Here is a 19,272-nt window from a genome sequence, read left to right as displayed (position 1 = left end):
CCCTGTGTGGCATTAAACATGGGAGAATTTCCCCTGCCTCAGTCTCCACCCTTTGCAGAAGGCATGCTGGCGCTTTGTAACCTGTCCATGGATCTTTATTCTCATACATCATGTCTTTGCTGGAGTTCTTCCTGCCTGGCTGCCTTCCTCTACATCTTTTAACATGCACATTCACAACATGTGAAAAACAACAAACAATCTGTTCTCCCCATGTGGACCACTTCCTGGGGATGGGCAGCAGCCACTCACACTCTGTCTTTATATTTTCTTCTAGACCCTCCTTTCCCCTCACCCTCCTTTTCTTCCTCCTTTTCTTGATTCTGTTCCACGATTTTAGAGGAACAATAAATCAATTCCAGAGACACATAAAGGCTGCAGGCAGCTCTAATCCCGAAACCACTTCGGTCTTTCCATTTCCTCCTGTTCTGAGCTGCCTGAGAGACGAATTCTCACCCTCGCTCCATTTACACTTCATTTTCCATACTCTTCCCAAGGAGCCCATGTGCCCAGTATTACCAACCTCATGGGACTCATGAGAAATCTAAGGCCCAGCCGAAGAAGTGAGCTATGGTCACACAGGCAGAGAAGGAAACTGTAGTATTTAAATCTAAGACCAGTTACTGTCCAAATTCTAATCCTAATTGGGCAGAGTGGCCCTTGTCCAAAGATCGAGGCTTATTCTTATCCTTCTCAATAACATGTGATCTATTCAAAGGGTCTCTTAGGATCAGAATTATGGGGTCAGGGATCCAAGACAAATGATAGCCAGGTCTATTGCACCAGAGACACAAAGGTCTAGTTTGATTTACCAGAATAGAAACAATAACAAATCTCAGTATTAGTAAAAGCTGCTCTTTACTGTGCTCTTATTATATGTCAAAAAGCTATGCAAATGCTATACAGTGAGCACACAGTTACTGTCGGAGCCCAGATTATAACAGCTTGTCTCCGTGATTCGCCAGCTTGCCTATGGGACGATCATGACACACATTCAGCTAAAACCAGATTTTGAGTTTGGATCTTTCTTGAGCCAGTGAGATGCAGAGTCACATACACTCTCTCCAAGATGCTCCCAGCCAGCCCCACATCATGGGAGGAAATCACCAGCTCTGGCCAGTGAGCTGATACAATACGTATAGCTGAGAGCTGATGAAGAGAGAAGGTGGGCAAAACTGAAGGCCAGTCCTTGTAATCGAGTTGTCAGAGTCTCCCTTGTATATCAGTCTCTTCATCTCTTAAATCACAGGAATCGTGGGACTAGCTCACTGGCTTGTTATGAGGACTGGGTTAATGGGTTTATGAAGCTGTAAGACAATGCAGAAGTGCCGGTTGCTGATATCAGATTAACAGTCAGAGTGGCAGGAATGGTTTTCACGATGGTCATGATGTTTGTGGTTGGTCGCTAATGATGGTTATAGTTGTTATTTTGGTTTAAAAACGGTACTAATAGAGTTAAAGACAATAGAGATGGTGTTATCAGAGATGGTGACAAGTACTGTAGCGGCAATGCTATTGGTGATGGCATGAGTGTTGGTGACAATAACGATGGCAGTGGTGTTAATGCAACTAGTAATGGGATGAGTGCTGTTTGTGTTGAGGCAGGGTGACAATGTTAACAGGAGTGGAGTAGGGACAAGGCTGTTGACGACAGAAGTAGTGGTAGTGACAGTGATGACGGTGGTTACACATGTGATGGGGGGTGATATTAGTGGTGGTAGAGGCTCTGGTGGATTTGGGACAGTCATTACCTTTGTGTTACTCTACCCTCCTTAAGCTTCGCAGGATTTCCAACTCCCACGACCTGAGCCCCTCCTTCCAGTTGTATTTGTCAGAAGGAGGAAAGAGTAAGACAAATACCCCATGCCTTCATGTTTCTTCCCTTCCATGGCTGGTACTTTCAGGATTATTGCATTCCTAACACAGAGCACATTGTTGTGGGCCTGTATGCAGTCGCATATGCAATAAATATCAATTTAGATAAATAAATAAACAGTTAAATAAATAAAATGCAGACAAAGAAAGGGGAGACTAAAGGGCATGGGCAGATAAGATGTCCCTTCGTATCTGTGAGTTTTATACCTGTAGATTCGATCAATTCAACCATTTGTGAATTCAACCAATTCAGAACTGAAAGTTCCAGAAAGTTTAAAAGGTAAAACTGGAGGGCTGGAGAAATGCTCAGTGATGAAGTAAATAAGTTAAATAAATAATTCAGTGGCAGAGGATTGCAGAAGAACACAGGTAGTGCTCTTGTATATCCTCATCAGAGCGAAGCGTCCCACCTCTGAGGACCATACAGGGGTTCTTTGGTACCAGTTCCCCATCACCTCCAGATGCACTTGCATTAACACCATGGTTTCTGCAACCGCTCTTTTCAGCAGATTTGGAAAGCTCAGCTCTGGGAACCTCTAGGTGTCAGCCTAGCCTGGTTCCTTGGACCCCCAACTCTGCTCCCAGGATTATGGCTCCACTACTCTAATTCTGTGCTAATTCTGTACTGTAAGGACCCGTGTCTCTTCCCATCTTGGGGGAACGGTTCCAAGACCCAGTGATAAAAACAATCTGAGAATGCCTACATCGTTTTTATGAAATATGTAGTAGTATTTTCATGTAGCCTCCACATATCCTCCTATCTATATACCGTATATCATTTCTAGGTGACCAACACTACCTCAGAAAATGTCAACACACCACTTTAGGTGTGTACCTGGTACTTTGGCATGCTGCTCAGTGTGGGCTCTGGAGCTTGAACACGTGTCCTTGTGCTTGCAGGGAGAGCACTTCCTCACCGAGCCATCTCTCCAGCCCTCACATTTTAACTTCTGGAACTTTCATTTCTGAATATTTTCCATATGAGTTGGTTGAATCTGAGGAAATAAAGCTCACAGATATGGAGGGAAAACTTATCTACCCATGCCTTTTAGTCTCCTCTTTCCTTGTCTGGAAATAGTGTTTACATCCTTGGTTACCACAAGGCTTAAAGAGAACCAAACTGCTGGGGTGTTAGGTGCATAATCTATAGATCTTCTCTGCTCCTACTTATTACCAGAGCGAAGATCCTCAAGGATAAAAGGCTTTAGGGTCATGCAGATATGGTGGCAATTCCTAGTGCTTCCAACAGTGTCTGGGGCCACTTGTGCTGCTCACTTATCCCACAGCCTCGGTTTCCTCATCTATTGGCACCTACTTCCTGTCGTATAAGATTGCTTCTGCACAGATCACTTCTTTCCTCATGTTGCAATAAGGGTTAAAGCCGTTTACAGCAGCAAAAGCACTTAGTGTAGTACTGGGCATAATGAGCCATGTAAACATTTTGCCTGGCTCCTCTGGTTTCTACTGCAAGGACTATTTAACTATCAGTTTTCTTTTGTTGTTGTTGTTGTGTTATTTTGCTGACACTTTTCACAGCCTCTGGCATACAGTAGGCCTCCAAAGCACCTTTCTTCTTATTGTCTGTTCCAATTCCAATACTGAGATATCAGAAGTCACATTCAAGATGTTCCTACAACACAGGCAACCAGACATTGAATAAATGTGTTTTGACAACACATTGTATACAAAATTTGTTACCAGTGTAGTCAACCTGGGAAAAAATTAAAATAGTCTCAGACTTTTGACTGTTTTTATCCTGAATTGTCTAAATAGCCATTAGTGGGGAGGAAAGAGATGAGATGGGGGTCTCATGGGGCTTGGCGTTCTAATCCAGCCCAGTTCTTATCATGTAAGGAGAGAAGGAAGACAAGGAGCCCCTTGAAACCGTTCTAAGAAATGCCTGTTGAGCATGAGACATGACCTTCTTGGAGAGTCCTGTGAGTCTAACTTCTAGAAATGGAAGAAAAATGGAAACTTGTGTGCATGAAGCCAAGTGCCCTGGCCTCCCCTGGGAGCCTGAAACTGCATGGTCTCTCTTAGAACCATGCATGGTGGTTCAGCATGGTGAGGAGTTGATGGGCCAAGAAGAGGCTGGTGGCTGCCATTTTTAGGTCCCAGCACAAAAAACTGACAGCAACTGTTAGCCTCTCCCTAGGGATCAGAGGCCAGAAGGTGTTGCCTTGGTATCAGACCTCGTGCACGGTGACTCACTGTCTAATCAACAACCAATCAGGACCCCTTCCCCCAAGACCCTTGTTTCCTACTCTGTGAAGAATAACAGTATGACAGTAATAGCCAGCAGAATGCGGAATGAGGTTATGGCACCTACCCCCATGGAACAGCTGTTCAGGGCCCTACAAAGGGAACTTGACTTTCATGCTTCAGGGCATTTCTTTATCTGCTCAGACTCCACTCAATTCTATTACGTTTTCTGGCTCCATATCCCAACGTGAGAGCTTTTCACATACATCCAGGCTGCCAGCCTGCTTGGAGGTTCTGGGTATCCTCTGAGCCTGTGTTGCAGAGTCTCTGGTTGCAAGCTACAAAGCTCCATTGCAATCTCTGTCTTTAGAAGCAAGGTGGAGGCCCAGAATCTCTCCTCATCACAGCTTCAGGAAGCAGAGAACATGGAGACAAAGCTAAGGGATGGCTAGTAGAATCGGGGTTCAGTCTCTTGATTGGCTGGGCTGACAGGTTCAGTTCCCCAAAGCCACATGTTGGGTTATGACCCACTGTAACTCCAGTTCCAGAGGTTCTACCACCCTCCTCTGGTCTCTCCAGCCTCATCCATGCACACGGAACACATAAACTCACACAGGCACACACATATCACATAAATGAAGTTCTAAAAATTAATGGATACGCATAGTCTCGCCTTTCTGCTTGTATTAAAGTGAAAGAAAATCTCAATTGCAGAGAAGCTAATCTTGGGACTCTGGAATGAAAGAATTCATATGAAGACAAGCAGACCTGGAGTAGTCAGGCAGGCTGAAATTAAAGCCATGTGACCATTTTCCTTTTTCATCTTTATTATCCATAATGAGAGGCTCGGGCCAGAGGGCCCCTTCCAGCTTGATGCATCACCTTGGGTCATGTAACCTATATCTTTCTACAATACTGTTTTGCTTGACTGCATCTCCAAGCTCAGCGGGCATCTGGGACTCTAGTCAACACACAGCTTAGGATTTTCTAGGGCTGAGTCGGGGCCCGAGATTCTGCATTCCTAACAAGCTCCCAGCTAGGATGAAGTTGCTGGTCCTGGAGAGTAATGGCTTACTTTGACTGCATTCTTTCTGTGTGCTGACCACACCTTGAACATATCACTGCCCTTAATTCTCAGAACAATACTGGAGGAAATTACTATCAGTGGCCCAGTTTTCTAGATTATGTGGCGACGAAGGCTTATAGACAATGTGACCTGCCCAAGGTCGTGAGGCTAGCACGTTGCAGAGAATTAGGTGTGTTTAACTATGAGGATGTGTTCACAGCGAGTGTGCCACACAGACACACACACACACACACACACACACACACACACACTCACACACGATCAGACTTGAGCTGAGGATACCGTGTATCTGCAAATGTATAGCATCTGGCTGCTTTGCGTGGATAACCACTCATGAACTGTTTGAGCCCTCCTGCCTGTCCAGACCATGTGAAACCCTGAGTTGGCTGCCTACCACCAGAGGTCTGAGCTTCTAACAGACTTGAAGATGCTTAAGTCTGTTGCTCGATCCTTCCCTGACAGCCATGATAGCTGTAACAAAGGGAGCAAAATCTAGTTCACATAAATGATTAGAGGAGAGAGGTTTAATCCTATTAATGAATTTTCTAATTGGCCTTCTGCCCCCAATCATTTCAAACTCCAGCTTTCACGGCGCCAAGATGAAATGGAAGCAGATCCAGAGGTGGTTTTAAACAGGCTAAGAGTGTTTTCCTTGGAGCCGGCAGGCAGCTCACTGCTCAGGATGGCTAATGAAAAGCTTCAGTCTCTCCTTGAATACTACTTTCTATATCCACATGGCCATTTTGACTGTCCCCTAGTCCCCCAGGCTCCTGCTAGGAGGCCAGGAGGGAGGAGGCTGGTATGAGGCTTCAAAACTTGGACTCTGCCATTGATCTGAACAAGGCTCTGCTGTCTTCTGGACTTAGGGTCCCAGAAAACCATTTCCCTTCTTAGAGCCTCAGTTTTCCCAGATGCAAAATGGGAACTAGCACAGCGTCTTGTCTTGCAGTATTGAAGGAAAGCAATCCAGGAGTAGGAAGAAGAAGGTCCCTGGCATTTTGTAGCGGCTTGGTCAGTTTTAGGTAGTACTGATATTAGCATTGGCCCTGGAAGCTCATCTGTTTTCATACCTCATGGTTGGGAATTTCTGTTACCAACTGAACTTGACAATTTCCCATAGATGGGAATAACTATGAAATGGCTCAGAATGCCAGTGACTGTGGCTATGATGGCTCTGGGTCTCTGGGTCTCAGAATAAAAGATCACAGCTGAAAGGGATAGAGCAACCCTACAAACAAAGAGACACAGGAGTTAAGCCTCTGTAACCTTGATCCAGTGGTCCTGACCATCATTCACCTTTCTCTCAGTGCGCTGATTTTAATGAGGTCTCATTCTTGCTTCAGGGCAGGCTTTTAATATGGCCTGGAAAAGTAAGAATAAATCTAAGTATTCTCATCATGGCTAGCACATGGGAAAAGAGCAATATCCCACCTGACTACAGCTACTTCTAGAAGGTGACCTATTTAAAATAGCACCTGGAGGGAGCTGAAGAGCTGAAACTAGTTTCTCTGAGAGCCCCAGGACCCTTGGTCTCTCTTTCTCCCTCTCTTTCCTTTCTAATTCTGTTCCTTCCTGGCCTGATGAATGGGAGCGCTGGCTCCAGGGCCATTATGCGGAATGTTGCAGGCTTCCCCCCCCCAAGCGCAGACTCGGATCTTGGATGTCTCCTCTGCACAGAAGTGCTCCTGTGCTCCTTAGTCATCACACCACACACGCTGGCCCATCCATTCTTTCCTCCACACAGCCGGCATCCATCAAGTCTAGACCAGGTGTCAGGCTTGCCTGGGGTTTTGGAATAAGAATCAGCCCCCGAGATCCAGGCAGAGGGACAATCATGTAAAGCCGTAACACTTGCCTCGGTGTGTACGGATCTAAGTTTATGGGTGGATGTGTGTGGCATCAGCAGACATAGGAGACCACGGAGGAGGGAGAAGTGCTCTGCCTGCAGAAATGTGGTAGGATGTTGGGTGGGCCCTTGCAGAATATGTAGGAGTTCACCAGGTTATTGGGGGCCGGGGGATAGAGGTGGAAGGAGGCACAAGAGCTAGAGTTGATCTTCGGCAGAAAGGACAGCAGAGAACAACATTAGAGTGTAAAGATGGGATTAATCAAGTCAACAAATGAATGGGTGGACATGTAGGCCAGGTAGCGGTAGACCGGGAAAATAAGAGGTGATCAATTGCTGCCTTTCTTCCCGCAAGTGTGAAGCCAAGAGTTATGCCACCCTCTCTTCACTTTCCCTACAGACACTACATACCTATTGGTAGCCAAAACATCGCAGGACCTTCTAAACTGTGCTCTAGAAGGTACTTCCCATAAGTTTTTAACTCTCTGCACTAAAGTTTCCTGTGTTTTGGATTCCTCCACGTTTTCCAGTGGGTGTTGTTACGGAGGTTTGTCCCTTCCGAAGCTCATTTTAGAGCTTAATTTCTATCATGAAGTATTAAGAGGGTGGAAAATTGAACTATCAAGTTTAGAGCCTTTGGGAGGTTAGTGATTAGGATTCAATAAGGTCTTCAGAGTAGAGCTCCATCACTGAGTGCTGGGGGCTTTAAAGAAGAAAGAAAACCCCAGGGGTACCTCTCGCCCTGGGATGCCCTATGTGCTTCAGGAATCTGCCAGCAAGACGTCACCACATGGGCTACTTCCGCCACTGACCTCTAGAGCTACAGACCAAAATAAGCCTTTTTTTTTTCCTTTAAATCACTCTTCTGTGGTCTTGCATCATTAGCAGCAGCCATGAGCTGAGACAAATGCTTAGGTCCAGGAGGAACCATGCAGCAGAACCATTACTGTTCTTCATAAAAAGATAGTTTTTCCAGGACTTCATCATTCATTCATTCATTCATTCATTCATTTATGGATTCAGTCATTTAATCACACACTCACTCATTCAATCATCCTCTGCCATTCATTTGATTATTCACTTACTTCTTCATTCATTGTTCTCGTTTATCGATGCTCTTATTTGTGCAATCATCCATCACTCACTCATCTACGAGGGAATGCACTCCCTCCCTCACACATTTCCTGAGCGGAGCCCTTCTCGGTAGACAAAGGGATCTTAATCTTGGTCCTGTTCCTGGAGCCAGACTGAAAGCACCTCTGACTTCAATCAGCATGTCTCTTTACCACAAATCCAGTGAATTTCGAGAGTCGGGGAGTAGAAACACTGTTCTTGGCACCTCCTTCTAAATGGTAAACAGATTCAGTACACCTCACAGACAAAGCCAATTCAAAACCAACAGACCAAATAACAGAACTCATTCAGGCAGAGGAGCTAGTAACTGAAAATTCCAGTGGGTAAGCTAACTTTTCCTGTGGGGGCTGCAATTCTTACGAATCATGATGAGAGACCAACCATCTCACTGTTTATAGGTTCTATTGAAAACCTTTTGCTGAGTACCTACTAGGTGCAAAGAACCAAGCCAGGGACTGTGAAGAATGACTCAGACACATTCATGACTATGAAACAGTCACGGTGAGGGTTAATACTTCCATTGACTGATTCCAAGCATGATTTGTGAGTCAGGAGGGTGTACACCTTAAAAAATGTTACAAATTCAGATGGGAGAAGTCACTTCTCTCTGGAGCTTGAAGAAGACTTCTTGAATATAGAAACAGCTGAGCAAGTTCTTGGAATGTGGGTAGAATTTGAATTAGTAGGTGAGATAGGGATTGGCTTACAGAGCTTAAATGCTGAACAGAGATGCTGAGAGGGGAAAAGCCTATGATCACACATGTCTATTGGTTGGTACTCCCATTTCACAGGTGATGAAAAGGGTATTTCTAAGGCAAAGTAATTTGCCAACGGTCTCTGGGCCTAGGTTGGTGTGATTTGGGACCATCACTTCCTCAAGACTCTCTGCCCATCAGTGCCTCCCAAGGCTCTCTAGGATTAACATAACACCCTATCCATCAACTTCAAGGCCAGGCTCATCAGGAATTCGAAGCCCCCACAATTTTCCAATGGTATCTCCAATTTTTAACCCACAAGATTAGTCTCATGTTTGATTCTATTTTGCCATGTTACCTGATAAAATTCATCTGATATCCATGGGATATCTTAGTGAATCAGTGGGCACCACGGAGGTCTAAAGCTCAGCCCCTCAAAGTTCTGAATCTTGCACTTGCTTGTCAAGAAGTGGGAACTCAGCCACCTAAGCGACACGGGGCTGTTTGCGTATAGGCAAGTCTCTGTAATAAGGAGCTGGTCTAGCATTTTCCTGAAGTCTCCTGAGTCCTATGAAGCCTGCAGCTGTACCTGCATGCTCCTTCTTTGCTTAGCCTTCACACCATACCCATCCTCACTCACATATTCAAGCCTAAGAGCAGAGTCTTTGGAAGAAAAAGCACACATGAAACAGTCTAAAAAAAAAAAACCCAAAAACCAAAAAACTTCTACCTAGGACTGAGGACAGCGCCTGTAACCCGCAGGCAAGGTTTTTCCCATTTTCAATTAAAGACACACCAAGATTCCAAACAGATGACAGAAAGTGAACTCTATGCTTTTGTTGTGTGGCAAGGCTTTTAAATTACTTTAGATTTCCACTGCCTTCAGGGAGTGTTCCCTGGGCTTGAGGTTGGGCTGGTTGACTTCTTTTCCCAGCTCTAAGCACACGGAATTGCTGTCCTGTTTTTATAGATGTGCATGTATTTCTGAGTTTTGTTTCTAAGCACTTGGAGCTGTAGCTGAGTCAGCTGTGATGTTTCTAGGATCAGCCACAGTGCAGAGGGTTAGTAGGCAGCAGCAAAGGCTCAGCATCCCAGTGCCTGGGTTTTGGTGCTGCTTATCTGTACAGGGCTTGAAAAGCGTTCCAGAAATAAGCTGTATGACTCTCAACAGTATCACCTGCTTGCAGGATACCCTTATTCTGGGCATTCAGATGGCCTAAGCAGTGCAGCCATACACTGAACAGGACCTAAAAGTTGCTGACCACTGATTACATCCAGGGTCTGTGCAAAGCACTTGCCTTCCATCATCTCTGAAACGCATATAGCTATTTTAAGATGATAACTACTACTGTCCCTGATTCACAGTGGAAGAAAATAAGGCTTAGTCATACAGCTAAGTGCATGGTGGAGCCTGGATTTGAACCCAGCAGGGGGACAGATTCTTCTGTTGAAAATCCCCACCATCCTCTTCTGACTGCATCTAATTAGATTTGAGCCTGACATCTCAAAGATCAGAGCAGTGGTCCCTTCAGCAGCACAAAAAAAAAAAAAAAAAAAAAAAAAGCTTTAGAATCCAAGGACCAAATGCCAAATGGAACCTGAAAAAAAATGTCCAGTAAAATGCTTCCTCTTTACAGAGATCAAACAGTAAGGGAGAAAGTGACCAGAGCAGGATAGGATGCCTGATTGTGAGCCTCCCAGTAGAGCCCTGTCAGTGTCCCTAAGCTCCCCTAATCCTAAGCTTCTCCCCTTAGGAGGATCTTGTACTGATTTGCACTGTGATGGACAAGAGAGTGAGGCTGGACTACTGGGTTAGAGAAGTATTTCGTTGCACTTGTGGACAGTTCAGGCTAACCTCTACTGCTCTGAGTAGAAGGAGTTAGCTTGGGGACCCACCCGTGAACCTAGACACCCTTATAAAGATCAAATAAGAATATGCAGATAAAACACTGGGCCAGCCACAGTGTGCGTTGATTCACTCTCATTTTTCTTAAGTTCCAAGGAGAGAGAAGGAGAGAGCTGTGGTCTCTGGAATCCTGCAGGAACTGTCCCCAGGTGATCTGGATTTGGCAGTAAGAGACTGGAATGATAGATGGTGAGATCTGAACCCTACAGCTCTATGCATCGCCACGGCCACCACTCATCCATCCTTTCGGTCTTAGAGTATATGAGATGAGGTACTCCCTCCCTCCACGTTCTCCCCGCTTCTCGTGAAAGGCGGCATTCTCATCCATTTGCTGGATCTGAAAACTGAGACTTAGAGGAAGTGACGTTTGCCAGAGGTCCAAGATTGAAGTGATAGGGCTGAAATTCTCCCTTACACTCCACTGGATTATGGAGACATTGACCTCTCTGTGATGCCTCTCAAGGAGATACAGACATTGTAGGTAATTTTTAAGAAGCCCCAGCTAATTGTGCACTAGGGTCTCTTCTGTGGCCAGTGGGACCTCATGTTGTTAAGATGAAGGATGGGGGAGCTGTATACAGTCCCAGTTAAGGAGCACCTTGGGATCCAGGAGAGGAAGAACTCAGAGCACCAAGACCCTGGGACATGTTTTGCAGATGTGCCTTTCTCTAGGCTGCTGGAAGGGACCAGTGCCTTCCCTGCAGGGCACAGAACTGAGCAAACAGGCAGAAGCCCCTTCCGCTTCTCCTCTGCTGTGCAAGCCCGGCCTCATCACCTGGGCCTTGCACCTGCAGATGTCTTTCTGTGGTCCTCAGCCAGCTTCTCTCTGAGGACTGGCCCAGGAGCCTGACCCTTTCTTTCTGGGTATTTCTATGTACTAGGGCCCTCTATCACCCTAACACAGCTCTGATCACCAGCCAGCATTAAGGTGTGTACTGTCCCTCCCCACCTGTAGTCAGAATATGTGAAATATCAGAACTTGGACATTTAAGTGTGAAACTATTTAGAAACCTTCTACTATCTGCAATGGCGTTTGAGCATTAAGCAAATCAAGCTTGTCATTATCTCACCTCCTGATTGTTTCCAATCTCTTCATTTCTATAAGCAACTTTCTGCCTGTTGAAAAAGAGGCCTGCATTGTGTGCCTTGGCCCAACAAGGTCACCCAACATCTGACAACTGTCCCAATGGTGACGGGCATGCCGCAGCTGGAGAAAGGCAGCTGTGGAGCAGGCTCTTGACCGGGGGATCCCAGGATATGTGAGCTTTGCACCCCAGCAACCTCTTTACAGTTCTCCCGGTCCCCCTGAACTTCTCAGACCTTAGCAGAACAGCTGTGTTGTGTGCTCTTTTCTACAGACTCCCGAGTCGCAGGACCTGCGCCTGGGGGTTCTGCCACCTGGACGTAGCTGATTCCTTTTGGCTTGCAGAGCTCTGCTTTAAGGGTGGACAGCCAAATCACTGTCTCCCTCATGGTTAGGCTCCCAGGTCAACACCTGGTAAGGCATGGCCATTCCCAGGGAGGTATGCACGAGTGTAAGCACCCTTGCTGGATGCTTGAGGTTGCACCAACGTCAGCCCTCATGGGAGCGGGAAGAGCCTCCCAACATTTCCGCCCAGCCCAGAGAAGGCGGTTTTCCCCACCTGTGAATCTGCCTGGTCTTGCTCCCTAGAAGAGAAGGATACACACACCTCTGCTGGAGCCCAGCTCCCACTCGGGCTGCTGCCCCTGGGCTCTCACACCAACCCTCCCACGAGGATCTTACTCCCTTGGATAGAAGAGGCTGTTCAGAACCTTCATGGACAGTGAATTTAGAACTATGGGAGATAGACATTTCACCCCAACACAACACCCAATACCCCCAGAGCTGTTAGGGCTAGCAAAGAGAGGGCAGAGAGCTTACCTTTAGAGGGTCGCCTTTGTTTAGTCTGCAGGGACGAGAAGGTGCCCATGACAGCCCCCATGGCAGCGAAGACTTGTGTGCGACTTGGGACCCCAGGCCCTGTCTCCTCTCCCCTCCCCTGAAAACAAATCGGTGTGGATTGTCCACTCTGAATGGGAGGAGAGAGAAAAAAAAAGCAAGAAAGCAAAAAAGAAAGAAAGAAAGAAAGAAAAAAAAAGCCCCGGGCAGCTTGCCTGCAGCTTGGTATTCAGAGAGCGTGGGGCCGGGGCGCCTGGAGCTTGTGGCTGCTGCCGTCTTCAGCCGGGCACATGAACTGACTCCCAGGGCCAGCGGCTCGCGGGAGCCTTCGCGGGCGGCCCCCCCTGGCGGACACCTAGTCGGGCCACTGGCCTCAGCGAGGGCCAAACCCCGAGCCCCGAAGCCTGCCTGATGCTGGACACGGGGCCGGCGCGCCCGCCCGGCCGAGGCTGCCGAGCCCGCGCCGCGTGCGGTGCGGGAGCCGCGCTCCGCCCGCCCCTGCAGCGGCCCGGCCGCTCCGCCCCGCGCTCGGGCTGGGTCTCAGGGGGCCGAGTACCAATCATGAATGAACGGCGCGGAGGACTGGCGCGGAGCGGAGTCGGGCTACGCACCGGGTGGGGAGGGGGCTGGGGGGGCGGAAGCACCCTTGAGAACCGAGGAGGGGCTGGGGGGGGGGCTGTCTGCACTGCACTTCCCCCGGCTGTGTGGGACACGGGGATGCCCTCTTGGGCACCTGGCTGGTGGATGCAGCGTGGGAAGTGGGCAGCAGGTGGCCCCCAGGATGAACGTGAATGTGTGTGTGTGTGTGTGTGTGTGTGTGTGTGTGTGTACATGATGGAGAGTGTTAAGATTTCATTTGACTTCAGAGAAAAATCACATTTAACCACTGCCTGCCTTCCTGAGGTGGGGGAAAGTGTGCCCCACCCAGAGAGGGTTGTCATCATGAAGAAGGGGTCCCCTGAACTCTGTAGGAGGTGTTGGAGACCTGCAAAATCCCCCAGGACCAAGACTCATTTCTAGTGACAGGAAGTGGGGAGAGGGAAGTAGGTGCGGGGGGTCCTCCTTAGGCCCTTGCTGTCCCTCGCCCTCTCCTCTCCCTAACCCCCTCTGTTCTCTCACTTGCAGAACAGTCATCTGTGGGGTAGTTCTTGAGTTAGTACCCCAGCCGGGTAACCCTTGAATTTAGAAAGCAGTCTCCCTTCCGTGTGCCCTCCCACCTCAGGTGACAAGGATCCTCAAGCTCCATTTCAGCTTTCCAATGATAAGGCAATGCCTGGGGACCTGTGGCCTCATCTCCTGGTGGCAGCTGGTGACAGGAGTGTCCCTAGAAGCTCAGGCATTCCCTTTTCTCTAGCCCCACCGCCTGTCTCGCCTGTCTGCACAGAGAATTAATTCCATGTGCGTTTGCACTGACAATTCCTGACCCGTACCGCTCCCAGACCTCGGTCCAATCATGTCCTTTGCATCACACAGACACACGCTGTGTTTGGAGCTCACAGCATCCCTCGACATATGGCTTCATAAATACACACACATATATATACTACCATGAACATATGGGCACAGGTCCCTCAAGCCCACACAGACATGATGCTGCACACAGACTCCAAACCCACAACACACACATGGGGGAGCATCTGTAAAACCTCAGCCAGGACCCTCATATGTGTACATGGTGCAAAAAGACCATTGGCTCTTAGACACATGAACTTGCACAAACAGGAGTGCACTCTAACTCCCGGCATATAGGACCAGTGAGGAGCTATCTCTCTTCATCCCACCCATTAGTTGCCCTTCAGGGCCACACATGGCCTGTAACTTGGCTCAGGGACTCGGAATAGGATACTTCACCTCGGCAGCACTTAACAATTGTTCAGATCTCGACATGCATCCTATACGCGCAGCTGGGAAGGTGCGCTCAGTACTGTATGCTCCTTCGTTTGCATTGTCCACTGCTGTGAAACCACGTCACCAGTGTGATACCCACAAAAGCCCCATAGACTAGTTGGTTCAGGGCTGCCATTTCCCTGGAGAGAAACTGAGGCTTGTCTAGAATGAGGGACTTGTATGAAGTTGTGGAGCCAGAAGTTGGAGTTAGAGTTCATTATTCATGTCTCTGTCATAATCTCCCAGGGTCATTCTTGTTGGCAGATGAGGGCACTAGGAGGCCTCTGGGCTGAAAGGAGCCAATGCAAAGCTCAGCTCTCTAACAAATGTTTCCGGCTCGCCTGAGTCTCTTCCCCTGGAATGCTGGGTGATGATGGACATAGGAGGTGGAGGAAGGACTAAAGTCGGGGTTCCTAGAAGATCACTAGTGTGACTCAGGGAACAGAGGAGGGCTCCTTGTTGAGGAGAACATAGTACTGCCTCAGGGGTCTTTGCTGCTTTCTCAGGGATGCCCTACCAAACTGCTCCTCCTGGCTCTGTTAGTCACATGATCTCAGTGCTCATAAGCAGGGCAATATTTGGAAGGTGGCCAGGGTGCCACTCTCATTTCCTAGCTACAGCCCTCCGATGAAGCAGCCTACAGAAGAACCTCTCTGCTTTACAGGCATGGGTAAATTCCTCTAGAGGTGTTGCATTCCTTTGCCTCTGAGCCGTGAGAATAGCATGAAGTCACCAACATGAAGTGCCAGCGGCTGAGCCTTTTGTACATACAATATGAAGTACATACAGTATGAATATTCATGCAATATGAAGTAGCCTGGCTTGTTCCATCGTTCTCTCTGTGTATTGGTTGTGCTTTGCGGAATCTAGCCACACAGGCTCTCCCTATTCCCAGCAAAGCGCCCTCTATGGCTCTGCTTCAGGGCCTTTGCATAGCCTCTGCCTACCCTATCCCTCATCCCCTTCTCTAGCTGGCAACCCACTGCCCATCTTTGATCTAGTTCTCATTGCCATCTCCACCAAGAGCCTCTCCTGGCCCCCAGCCTTTGGCGTTTCCATGGCACTTGAGGCTTCTTTTCCAACCTTACAACCTTTGATCCCATCTTCTTTTTTTTTTTTTTTTCCTGTCTGGCTTTCCCTACACACTGCTTTAATATTACCCTATCTGTTCAGCTGCTGGTCCGACGTAAGTGGAGTCAATCTGTGGAAAGGAGAGAGGAAGGAAAAGGGTGCCTTCTCCTCCCAGGGTCTTAGTTACTTCTCTATCACTGTGAAGAGATACCATGACCAAGGCAACTATTAGAAGAAAGAGTTTACTGGGGAATTGCTTACAGTTTCAGAGGGGGAGTCCATGCCTTTCAGGTAGGCAAGCGGGTAGGCACGTAGGCAGGTATGGTATTGGAGCAGTAGCTAAGCTCTTACATTCTTATGCACAAATTCTTATGCGCAGAGACAGCTAATCTGACTTTTGAAACCTCAAAGCCCATCCCCAGTGACACACCTCCAACAAGGCCACACCTCCTAAACTTTACAGTCCCACCGACAAGGAACCAACTAATGGCCCCTTATAGGGGCTGCTCTCATTCAAACTACCGCACTCAGTGGTCACTTAATTAATAAAAATCGATGACTGATAGATTATTCTTGATTATTTAAGAAGCACGCTCTTCTCAAGTGCAGATTCACTCACTCACTCTCTCTCTCTCACTCACTCATTCAACAACTGTTGTTGTCATATCTGCCCTCAACCAAATAGTTACACCTCACAATAGCCCATTTATTCTCTATATTACTCGAAGGGGTAGCTATTATCTGCAGATAAAGCAGCACATACCACACACACTGTGCAACAGAAGAGCAGTCATCACGAGGGAGAAGGCTGAGGAATACATGGAGAAGAACAGGATGAAGAAGAGAGAAGGGAGGAACCCCTGTCCTGTCTCTTGGGAACTTGTACAACAACAGCAGATCATGCGGAGAGGGAGCTTCTTAAGGGACTTCCTAAGAAGCACGCCTTCAGTCACCCTGGCTGCAGGAGTTATTTGTCCTGTAATTTCTAACAGGAAGTGCTGACTACCTACCATGAGACTCACCCTACCTGCTCCTACCTGAGCTTCCACACTGCACATCCCTCTACTCTGCAGCTGAGCTTGCTTGTTTGTGCCCCGTGTCCAGCCCTTGGCTCCTCTCTCATCTATCCTAGTATGAACTAAAGTTTTGTGTGCCCCATATTTGTTACCTTAAAGCCGTAATCCCTAGCCTGGCTGCATTTGGAGTCTCAAGGTTAAATAAATGAGGGCAGAAGGGTAGAACTCTGGTTTTATAGACTCTCTCTCTTTTAAGGAAACAATACCATGCCCATTCCATGTCCTCAACATGCTCACAGATGGGTGTGCATAGGCCATTTGTGATCAAGGACAGCAATTTCACCACACTTCAGCTCTTCACTGTGGACTTCCCATGTCTGCAACTTCATGGGACAGACAGGTCCTCATTGCCTGAGTCACCTTGAGCATGTTCAGACTACACCCTCAGAATGCTCAGGAAGCAAGGCTTGCCCTCAGACATGAGCTTCTAAATAGTACTCCTTTTAAGGTGGTCAGAGGTCTGTGGGGATCCTGGGAAAGAAAGCGTGCGAGTGCTTGTCTGATCATACTTAACATAAAGCCTGTTCTCCCTTTCTCCTCTATCTGTTCTCCTGCTCTCTTCCCTTTCTTTCCTCTCTTACTTCATTCCTCCCTTGTCCACCTTACCTTTCTTTGTTCCTTTCTCTTTTCCTTCCCTCATTCTTCATTCTTCCCTCCACCTCACTTCTTCCCTTCCATCAGGTCGATGGCAATTTCTCGGACCATAAACAGAAGTAAAGGAATGTCTGGAGTTCGGAAGCTGGTAGAACTGAATTCAGGTCCCCCCCACCCCACCCCACCCCTTGCGGTGTGAAACTGGGCATAATGAGTATTTTTTTTCTGAGCCCTCCTTTCATCTTGCACATTACACGGATACTTCCCTCACCCTGCTGCTGTGAGGTTGGTGAGATACTTCTTGCAAAGCCCTTAGTAGGTGCCTAATACATAGATGAGCGTGGGATCAAGGGTGGACACCTTTCGTTTCTGCTGCTGTTTCTGCAGCATGGTGCTGCATTAATGGGTATGAAACTGAGTACGCCTCAGCCTTCCCTGTGGCTTCCATCTTTGCTCATCATCCGAGAATTCTATTCCCAGGGTCCCCATCTGGTATTAAAAGACTGGTAGTGAAAGCAGAGAGCGTGGCTGGCACCTGACCATGTACAGTTCAGAGCTACGCTCTCTGCTCCATGTGCCATTTCCCAAATGTTCTGCATGCGTAAGTCAGGCCTCCTCAAATAGACTGGAAGTTTTAGAAAGCAAAGGCCAAAGCTCCCGCTTCGTATACAACTCCCCTCACCCCTCACCCAGGAAGCTAAGTCTGGTCCTCCTCAGGCACACCTCCACACACATCCAACCTGACACCAGTCAGGATGGAAAGATGGCTTTATCACTTAGCTCCCCAAGGTCAAGTCCTTTTTACAAAATGTGTGTGTCCACTTTCTTGTCTGACACATGAATGTAGCCCCTTCAGGACTTGGCATGAGAACTTGGCAAAGACCGAAACGAGAAAGGATGTCGGTCCTCTCCCCAAAGCACATGGCAGGCATGTTGCCATTTACTTGGGGCTCATTTAGTTATTCGTTCATTGACTCTGCGCATGTTTGCTAAGCATCATTTGTCTGTCAGACTCTATCCTGATCACACGAGTAAGAAAAAGCAAGAAGTCCTGAGCTCGGGGAGCTGCTAGTATGTGGCTGCAGACTATTCCACCCAGTAGATCAACCCCTCACAATCTCATTTCCTGCTGGAGAGTTTGGGTGGCAGGTGCTTGGGGGATCCTCACAGGACAGAGCTGTGCAGACCGATGGCACAGGCTCAGTAGAGTGTCACAGGCCAGGGACGTGAATGCCACCTTCAAGTCACGTTGTGAGTTCCAGGCTTGCCGTATGACCTTTGAGAGCCTCCACCTTCCCGCCCCCAATGATGGCAACATCAATGGCCGGAACAGGGTAAAGCTGCAAGTGACTATGATTATTAAAGTGCCTGGAGGAGCTCTCCGGAGCTGGATAGCAAATGTGACTTACAAAACATCACTCAGTGCCTCAGTTTCCCCTGCTGGTCCCCTTTGTTTACATTTCCTCTGTCTCCCCAGGGAAGAGAAGTGCTCATTGAACAGGTCTCGGGCACAGAAGGAACATCCTCTCAGGCTGTGTCACTGCATCAAGCATGGCCTCACCTGTCAAAGCTGATCACGTTCTCTTGGGAGGAGGACTCGTGGGAGCCGCAGGGGAAGGAAGGGAGGAGGGGTTTGGGGACACCCTAATGCACAGGCTCTGACACGTGTCCTGATGGCTGCACTGCCCCCGAGGGATCCCCCTTCACGCTCCAGCTCCGGCACAGCCTCCACTGGGGCCGGGTGAGTTCAGACAGAGTGCAGCCACCCACGCAGCTGAGATGCTGGCAGCAGAGTGCTGAGTTACCCAGATTCTGCGGGGGAAGGGGAATTCCTGGAGCCCAGAGGCTTGGTGCCCAGGGGAGGCTTCATGGACCTGATCGAGTGGCTCTCCCTGGATGGCTAAGGGAAGATGGGTGGATTCAGATCTGTTCAAACAGGAAAGTGTCAGGAGGCACTGTCAACCTTTCCCCCTAGAGCAAC

At 48.1% G+C, this 19,272-nt stretch overlaps 1 protein-coding gene across 4 annotated transcripts in view; it reads right to left on the bottom strand.

Annotated features, from left to right (window-relative positions):
• Kcnip1 (potassium voltage-gated channel interacting protein 1) overlaps positions 1-19,272 on the bottom strand; it is a 357,022-nt gene that overhangs the window by 192,727 nt on the left and 145,023 nt on the right. The window contains exon 1 of one of the 4 annotated variants that reach the window (XM_060363871.1): positions 12,646-13,173. The exons of 1 other annotated variant lie outside the window; for it this stretch is intronic. In XM_060363871.1, coding sequence (XP_060219854.1) covers positions 12,646-12,706 — 61 coding nt within the window. In that variant the 5' untranslated portion in view covers positions 12,707-13,173. Of the gene's footprint in view, positions 1-12,645; positions 13,174-19,272 lie in introns of those variants that run through there. 2 more of the 4 variants (XM_060363873.1, XM_021651591.2) reach the window with 2 other exon arrangements.

The sequence above is a fragment of the Meriones unguiculatus genome, chromosome 11 (assembly GCF_030254825.1).
Source record: "Meriones unguiculatus strain TT.TT164.6M chromosome 11, Bangor_MerUng_6.1, whole genome shotgun sequence".
Taxonomy (NCBI): Eukaryota; Metazoa; Chordata; class Mammalia; order Rodentia; family Muridae; genus Meriones; species Meriones unguiculatus.
The sequence above is the reverse complement of the archived record's forward strand: the minus strand, read 5'-3'. Positions and strand labels throughout refer to the sequence as shown.